General features: G+C 34.0%; 1 protein-coding gene and 1 non-coding gene across 3 annotated transcripts; one reads left to right on the forward strand and one right to left on the reverse strand.

Moving 5' to 3' along the window:
* The first annotated feature begins 1,397 nt into the window (after positions 1-1,397).
* Positions 1,398-7,517, forward strand: LOC109790463 (beta-galactosidase). 2 transcript variants are annotated; one of them, XM_020349618.3, is made up of 19 exons: positions 1,398-1,863; positions 1,956-2,051; positions 2,161-2,273; positions 2,397-2,463; positions 2,564-2,656; positions 2,827-2,970; positions 3,314-3,402; positions 3,484-3,589; positions 3,713-3,800; positions 4,039-4,157; positions 4,254-4,415; positions 4,639-4,814; positions 4,947-5,056; positions 5,142-5,251; positions 5,357-5,467; positions 5,581-5,691; positions 5,785-5,990; positions 6,085-6,412; positions 7,009-7,517. In XM_020349618.3, exons 1-19 carry the CDS (start codon positions 1,678-1,680, stop codon positions 7,117-7,119), a joined length of 2,526 nt encoding a protein of 841 aa, XP_020205207.1. In that variant the 5' UTR covers positions 1,398-1,677; the 3' UTR covers positions 7,120-7,517. The 2 variants fall into 2 exon arrangements, with proteins under 2 accessions (XP_020205207.1, XP_029125503.1); XM_029269670.2 differs by lacking the exon at positions 1,398-1,863 and having other exon boundaries at positions 2,178-2,273.
* Positions 7,518-8,448: 931 nt separating this feature from the next.
* On the reverse strand, positions 8,449-8,520 carry TRNAD-GUC (transfer RNA aspartic acid (anticodon GUC)). Its single transcript has one exon. It is a non-coding gene; the product is annotated as a tRNA-Asp (tRNA).
* Between the last annotated feature and the right edge of the window lie 451 nt (positions 8,521-8,971).

The raw sequence follows: 8,971 nt of genomic DNA on the forward strand, positions 1-8,971 counted from the left end.
GATTGGGTATTCACTTTCACTAGCCAACTTAATATAAAGGATTGATCGAACATATTATTAAGCTTAAATTTTAAAGCAAGACTTTTTAATATTTAATAATACTATAATTTTTTTAATAAAGAATAGAGATATGTTAAAGATAAATCTTGAAAATATTATATAATATATCTTTTAAACATGAATTTTTAAGAATACAAAAGATGACTTTTGAGTTATAAACTTTCGAAAAAATTCTATAAATATTAATATCAAATAATTTTTTTAAAGGAATTTAAGGCAAGAATTTTACTAGTCTCATATTTGGATAACCTTAATTATGTTCTACCTCAAAGTATAAGAGATAAGACTTAAATACAGTTCTTTAATTATAATTAATGTTATTTTTAATTAGAATTATAATTTTATTTCAATAATATATATTAATATATAGTAATATATTTTATATTAAATATAAATATATATATTATGGAAAATTGGAGAATGATATCAATTATATCTATAAAAAAAATACTTTATCAAAGTTTTGCCAAGGTGTCTCGAACAAAATATCTTATTCAAAGAATTTATTTAGTTACAGATTTGATGTAACACTTCACCAGAATAATATACTCTCCCAGCATTGCTTCCCTCCGTGTAATGGGTGGAACCTAAAAAAGAGCATGATATTTATTTTTGTCACAAGATCCACGAGAATAATAACCGGATTGGATTCAAAGTAGTTTAAAATAGCGTACGTGCTGCGTGGAATCTCCCTTTATGAGCAAGATGAGCAACATGTTGCAGTGAAAAGTGTCACGAACTAGTTCGCTTTTTATAGCACTTAAACAACTCTATCTTTTACTCTTAAATGAAGAAGCATTTCCCAAACCCCAAAGCAAAGGCTCAAAATATATTGTTTTTCTAGTTCCTTGTGTGAAATGCTTTAATTATGGTCGTCAAAATTTTAGCACACTCTCTCTTTTATTTTTTCGGTTGACCATATTTATTAGTGAAGCAACTGTTCAAGATCATTATGGCAGAAAAACATATTTTTTTTTTATCTAATACAACTGTCTATCTATTACTTAGAATTCGAGATAAGTAATTAAGTTGAGAGGTTGTTTTTAACACTTTCTCGATTACTAAGTACACTTACACATGTTTTCATATTAGTAAGATATTATCTGTTTTGTATTTAGTCTTTACAATTTTATTTTTAGATATCACTCAAAAAAATCTCTCTATCAATAAAAATAATTATATATATATAAACATATATAAACACATGTTCATACTCTTAATTGAATGATATAAGATTTTATTTACGTCCCAACACATGCATAACAATTGTGTCCAAAATTATGATGGATTTATAAAGCCTTGGTTGTGGGGTCAGTGGTCAGTGCCATGCAAGGAAGGAAGGGGAAAATGGGTCCCAGTCCTAGACTTGAAGGTGTAGTAGCTTTGGATTTTCAAATGTATATAAAGCAGTTGCAGCCTTTTCATTAACCCATCAAAACCACGCAACTCAACTACCATGGTTACACATTAAAGTCTTTGCGTGCCATCTCTTTTCAATCTCAAAAAGGCATTGTGAAGAAACAAACACCGAAGCGCGTTTCTCTTGTTCCCTTCTTCTCTTTTGGAGTTTTTGTTTTTTAAATGTGTGAAGGATTAGGATAAGGACACTGGACACTAATGGGTTCACGGGTTCTAATGGAGAATTTGCCAAGGGGGAATTTTTATACCCTGCTGTTATTTTTGTGTGTTTGTGCAGTCACGGTCACAGCCTCTGTGACTTATGATCACAAAGCCATTGTTGTTAATGGTCAGAGAAGAATTTTGTTTTCTGGCTCCATCCACTACCCAAGAAGCACACCTCAGGTTAGTTTTTAATTTTTTTTATTCACTGAAAAGTTTTCAGTTTTCATCTCTCTGGTGTTCACTCTGATACTGAAAGGCTTTATGTTTCTCAGATGTGGCCAGACCTTATTCAAAAGGCCAAAGATGGAGGCTTAGATGTTATCCAAACCTATGTGTTTTGGAATGGACACGAGCCTTCTCCTGGAAAGGTAATGCAAAGTGTTTTTTTTTTTTTCACTTGTCAAAAAGATGAATACTAATAGAAAGCTTACTCTTTTTTTTTTTTTTATTGTGAAATTTGGGGAATTAAAAATTCAGTATTATTTCGAGGATAGGTACGACTTGGTTAAATTCATCAAGCTGGTGCAGCAAGCTGGCCTTTATGTTCATCTTCGCATTGGTCCCTATATATGTGCTGAGTGGAACTTTGGGTAAGGAAATGATTTTTATAATTCTGTTTAATATATTCAGAGGATAATTTTTTATGAATAAGGACAACAATGTTTAGCCAATGTTTAAAGGCCTTTTTCTTTTGTTTGATAATTAATATTCAGGGGATTTCCTGTTTGGCTCAAGTATGTTCCGGGTATTGCTTTCAGAACAGACAATGAACCTTTCAAGGTTTGAATTTTCAATTTTGGTCACAGTTATTATTGTTTAATTTTAATTATGAAATTATGTTAATTTTCTAAGCAATTTCCCTATGTTTGTAATGATGTAGGCGGCAATGCAAAAATTTACTGAGAAGATTGTCAGCATGATGAAGGCGGAGAAATTGTTCCAGACGCAGGGAGGTCCAATAATTATGTCACAGGCAAGGAAATGGGGTTTACTTTAAAAAGATATTTATTCGTATTATTGCTTTCAGTTTTGCATTTGGTCGTGCTATTTTTCTTTCTTTGCCTAGAAAGTTTTAGTTAGGCCAACCAATTACAATAATGATCATTAATTATATTATTTTGGCCCCCAAATTGAATGTGACAGATAGAAAACGAATTTGGACCAGTAGAGTGGGAAATTGGTGCTCCTGGAAAAGCTTATACCAAATGGGCTGCTCAAATGGCTGTGGGTTTAGATACTGGTGTCCCCTGGATTATGTGCAAGCAAGAAGATGCTCCTGATCCTGTTGTAAGCACCTTTTGCTCAAACAATTTTTTTTTTTACCAAAAAAGAAAAAAATTGCCGAAGAATTCTTATCTTGTTAGAATAAATGTATGTGTCTCTGTCCCACCTATGTTGTTCTGTTTGTTTATTTTAGGTACATTTTTCATTTGGTTGTTTTGTTGGGTTAGGTTGTTGCTTTTACTATTTATATTTTGATGTGGCTTCATTGGCCCATTTGGCCTTTTTTCTCTTTACTTCTGGGTTGTTCAATCTCATCCAACCCTTTTTGTTTTTCTCATTGCAAATTGATTCTACTCCCTTGCATTGCATCTTTCTCTCTCTTATGTGTGTTTACACTGTGCAATAGATTGACACCTGCAATGGATTCTACTGCGAAAACTTTACTCCCAACGAGAAATACAAACCCAAGATGTGGACAGAGAATTGGACTGGATGGTATGTTCTGCTAATAAATGACAATAATGGCTGATCTGGATCCTGTATTTAGTTTTATGTTTCAATTTTCATGTTCTGTAGGTACACCGAGTTTGGTGGTGCTGTCCCTCGTAGACCTGCAGAAGACTTGGCTTTCTCAGTTGCCAGATTCGTACAGAATGGTGGTTCATTTGTTAATTATTATATGGTAGGTTGGACATTGCATTTATGATTTGTCAATAAATACTTCCCACCTTTTTATTTACTACACTATACATATTCATGTTGTGGAAACTTTGGTTTAAGTCTAAATTTATCTTTTTGGATCCAGTACCATGGAGGAACTAACTTTGAAAGGACATCCGGTGGCCCCTTCATTGCCACCAGCTACGACTATGATGCTCCAATTGATGAATACGGTATGCAAAGTATATATAGTTAAATTTGTTAACATGCTTGGGACAATGACACTATACTTAAATCTCTTATATTCATATAGATTTTTTTTATTACTTGCTTATAATGATGCTAATGGGCAAGATTAATCATTATGGTTTAGCAAACTGTACATATTTACTTTAGGCACCAGAGTGGTAGAGTGGAGTTGGGTGAGTCATATTTTCACATTAGTCTGAAGCTTGTTTAACTATATCTCAGGACTTCTAAATGAACCAAAATGGGGGCATTTGAGAGATTTGCATAAAGCAATAAAGCTATGTGAGCCAGCTTTAGTGTCTGTAGATCCTACAGTGTCATGGCCTGGAAATAACCTTGAGGTAAAGTCCCAAAGCTGGGTTATGACTTGTGAAGATACTAAACAGGCTTCTTCTTGAAATTTTATTTTCTTATTTTTTTTTTTAATATTATCTTAGGTACACGTGTTCAAGACTTCTGGTGCTTGTGCTGCATTCCTTGCAAATTATGACACCAAATCTTCTGCAACAGTTACGTTTGGAAATGGAAAATATGACCTACCACCTTGGTCTATCAGCATCCTTCCTGACTGCAAAACTGCAGTTTTCAACACTGCAAGGGTAAGAAAATGCTTCTTGCCATGCTGATTGTACTGAAATTATTTACGCAGAAATGAATCTGCCACTAACATCTGTCTTGCACAAACCGAAAAGTTCAACATTTGTGCTGTTCTTCAAGGATAAAAAAACATTCAATAGTATTTTTAGCAAAAGTCCTTTGATTTTATATCGAGATTTTTTTCTTCAAGTATGAACATTCATGTTATCAATTTTATATATACAGCTTGGTGCTCAAAGCTCCCTGATGAAGATGACTGCTGTAAACAGTGCATTTGATTGGCAGTCATACAATGAAGAGCCTGCATCGTCCAATGAAGATGATTCCTTGACAGCATATGCACTCTGGGAGCAGATTAATATCACTAGAGATTCTACCGATTATTTGTGGTATATGACAGAGTAAGTATCTTTCAAGTTTCAACTGATCTTGTCTTTGTCTTCTAAAAGACTACTAATTCGAATGCTCATCTTCTTGAGACTTACTGTCTATATCCTTTCTCCATCTGATAAATATTAGTGTCTCTTTTTCAGTGTCAACATTGATGCAAATGAAGGTTTTATAAAGAATGGACAATCTCCTGTTCTTACTGTAATGTCAGCAGGCCATGCTTTGCATGTTTTCATTAATGGTCTACTTTCAGGTGCATAAGATTGATGATCTTCTTTCGGTCTAGTGTTTTGTTATAATAGTCTCCTCCTTCTTATCCATTTCTTGTGTAAATGCAGGTACCGTGTACGGTGGGTTGGACTTTCCTAAATTAACATTTAGTGACAGTGTTAAGTTGAGGGTGGGCAATAACAAGATTTCGTTACTTAGTATTGCCGTGGGTCTCCCGGTTAGTTCTCTCCATTTCTAATATCTATGTGATTTCTATAACATCTTTTATTTTCAGGTTTATATTTTCATTTTTAATCTTATCACAATTCTCAATTAATGGCAGAATGTGGGGGTGCACTTTGAGACATGGAATGCTGGGGTGTTGGGTCCAGTCACACTTAAGGGTCTAAATGAGGGGACTAGAGACTTGGCTAAACAGAAATGGTCTTACAAGGTTTGTTATCTAGCATTGCTTTGCATGGTAGTAACATTGAAAGGTTTTCTCACAATTATATTTATGTATAACCCAAAACATAAGAGATTACTCATTTGCACTTCGCTGGGCAGATTGGTCTCAAGGGAGAAGCCTTAAACCTTAACACTGTGAGTGGTAGTACCTCCGTTGAATGGGTGCAGGGATCATTGTTGGCTAAAAAACAACCTTTGACATGGTACAAGGTAAGATTGAATTTTCAACTAATATTGTATTTATGTCACTATGATCACCGAAATCTGAATTTATTGACTCATTTTATGCTGTAATGTCATTAGACAACTTTTAGCACACCAGCAGGCAATGATCCACTGGCTCTAGACATGATTAGCATGGGAAAGGGTCAAGTTTGGATAAATGGTCGGAGCATTGGACGCCATTGGCCTGGATATATAGCACACGGTGGTTGTGGAGATTGTTATTATGCTGGAACTTACACTGATAAAAAATGCCGGACAAGTTGTGGAGAACCCTCCCAGAGATGGTAACAGTTAACACAACTTATTTTACAATAGTGAGTAGTGTAACTTGAATGTTATCATCATGATTCATGAAAAACTATTGTTGGCATTGGACAGGTACCATATTCCTCGGTCGTGGCTGAACCCAAGTGGGAACTATCTGGTTGTGTTTGAAGAATGGGGAGGTGACCCTACTGGAATATCTTTGGTGCAAAGAGAAACAGAAAGTGTGTGTGCTGATATATATGAAGGGCAACCAACTCTGAAGAACAGGGAGATGCTAGAGTCTGGCAAAGTTAATAGACCAAAGGCTCACTTGTGGTGTCCACCTGGGCAAAAGATCTCACAGATTAAATTTGCTAGTTATGGATTGCCACTGGGAGCGTGTGGAAACTTTAGAGAGGGAAACTGTCATGCTCATAAATCATATGATGCTCCGCAAAAGGTATTCAGCAGCTATACCCTTTTATAATTTAGATATCTTCTGATGCATGCTGCTGCTGCTGCTGTTTCAGTCAGACAATTTCGCTCAGTTCCCTTGGAAGCCAACTTTGACTTACTGTCATTGGATTTTCTAATGATTTACAAACTACCATTGTCATAAATACTTGATTGATACCACAGTATGTGGATCAGCTGGTACTCGATTGTTTCGGTTTAATCAGCAGTCTCAAATTCGAGTTTTGGATATGCTATTGTATTAAATACTCAGAGGGAGAGTTTTGGTGTTTAAGTAATCCTACACAGTTTGAACATAATTGCCTCTAAGTGATAATACTTGTGGTTTAAACTAACAAAAATAAAGATGTTCTGTATAGCTGGAACCCCTTCTCTCACACTTCTTGTTTTATCTGCTCATTAAGCTCGTGACATCTACAAAAAGGAATTTCCGGATAAATCATTTGGTTCTGAATGATTATATCCCTTCTGATTAGCTTTAACATGTTATGCTAACTCTTCTCTTGCTTTTTATGTATTGTCTTTTTCTTCTGCTGCTTATTGTCCATGTAGTTTTATTATTATTGTTATTTTTATTTGTAGAACTGCATCGGCAAGCAATCTTGCTTGGTGACTGTAGCTCCTGAAGTTTTTGGTGGGGACCCATGTCCGGGAATTGCAAAGAAGCTCTCACTTGAGGCACTATGCAGCTAGGATCATGTGATGCAACAATAAATATGGAGCAGATTTATTAGGTTTAGTATAGATAGTAGTTGAAGTCCAATAACAATACCCCTCACTTTGTGTAGTTGAATTCCACACATACAGAATGCAAAGGCTCAATCATGCACCGGCTACAAATGTAGATAAAAGAAATTGGCTGCAAATGTTGTACATAATCAGACTATTCCGCTGATTATTACTCCATAGTTCATACACTACGGGGCTTTTAATAATGGAACATTGAGCCCCTCACGCTCATTTTTTCCTATAAAAGCATAGTTAAAGGTGTCACACTACTACACCATTATTCCACCAGAAGACAATGGCTTCATTTTTATGTAAGAACAAATTCAAAGTAATAAATAGTTGATTCCAAGTGGCATTTGAAATATTTACCTTACTCCACCGTTTTGTTCTTAATATTAGATTTTTGTTAAAAGGAGTTGTGTGCACGTGTCTAAAAATCTTAATTGGAGAATCGAAGTTGAATTATCTTGTAGATGTATTTGATCAAGTATCTACAAGCCCAAACCAAACCTGCTAAGGATAATTATGTGAGGACATACTTTCTTTCAAGTTTCATCTATATATCTAGGCCCATAATAATATGAATTCCAAACTGTTTTCTAAGTTCGAGATTCTGTTAATCTAGGCCAATAATTATCTTCACAATCTTGATGAAATCTGTTAAGATGGACTTTGACTTATTGCTTTTGTTACCACAGCTTTAACATGATAATTGATTTTTGAAAATACTATTTTGATACAAAGTACAAACAGAGGCAAGGCCCGGGAAAAAAGAAATAGGCTAAGGTAAGAAACCCTTATTCAACCTTCCATAAGACGAGGTTGTAAAAAAACATCAGGTGAGGTCTTCGTCAACAACTTCCTTTTTTTAGAGTTTAGGGTTTAAAATTCAAAACAATAAAACAATATAAAATAATATTTTAATACAATAATAGTCTAAAATTTAAAATAATATAAAATAATTTTATAAAAATAAAATAAACATAATAAAATATATAATAATAATAATAAAGAAATAAATAATTTAATAATAAAATATTAAAGTAATTTTATAAAAAGTGAAAAAATATATTTTTTTTTGTTACAGCAAGTGAAGAATATTATTAAAAACTAGGTATATTTATGCACGGGTATAATAATTTTAATTAATGGAGAGTGCAATGACGGCGTCCAAGTGTCCAACACATTTTTTTTTTTTTTTTTGGGTAAACGACACATGAATTTAATAATGTTGATAATTATTACTTTTTAAATATTAAACTTACTAATTAAAAGTGAAAAATGCAAAAGAAACGCCGTTGCCGGGGATCGAACCCGGGTCACCCGCGTGACAGGCGGGAATACTCACCACTATACTACAACGACTAGATGTTAGCTACCCGAAACTTAATTTATTTAATTTTAAGTAAAAGTATTCTTCTCTTCAATGGCGGTTATTGGAATCAGGCACCTGCTTCGGAAGTTCTCACTAGGTGATTTATTTAGGGTGAAATATGTCAGATGGGTTTAGGCTTTGTATCATTGGTTCTTCTCAAATCCTAACTTTAATGAAGTTAAAAAAAAAAATATTGGCAACTGAAACTAGCTTAATGGTGGTCTTCATGTGAATGTGATGAACCAGGTTGTTGAAGGTATGGAGGTGATCTAACCTTGTATATAATAGAAAACTTATAGAGATAAATTTAATGGAGGAAGTTAATTTTTCTGCAAACATTAAACTACATATTATATCTCTTTTAGAAAAGACACTCGTATTTGATATTTTGGCAATATAAAAAAATGCTAAATTGATGGTGAATCAATCAAGCAATTGGAG

Source organism: Cajanus cajan, chromosome 5, assembly GCF_000230855.2.
Source record: "Cajanus cajan strain Asha chromosome 5, NIPB_CcT2T_4, whole genome shotgun sequence".
NCBI classification, from domain to species: Eukaryota; Viridiplantae; Streptophyta; class Magnoliopsida; order Fabales; family Fabaceae; genus Cajanus; species Cajanus cajan.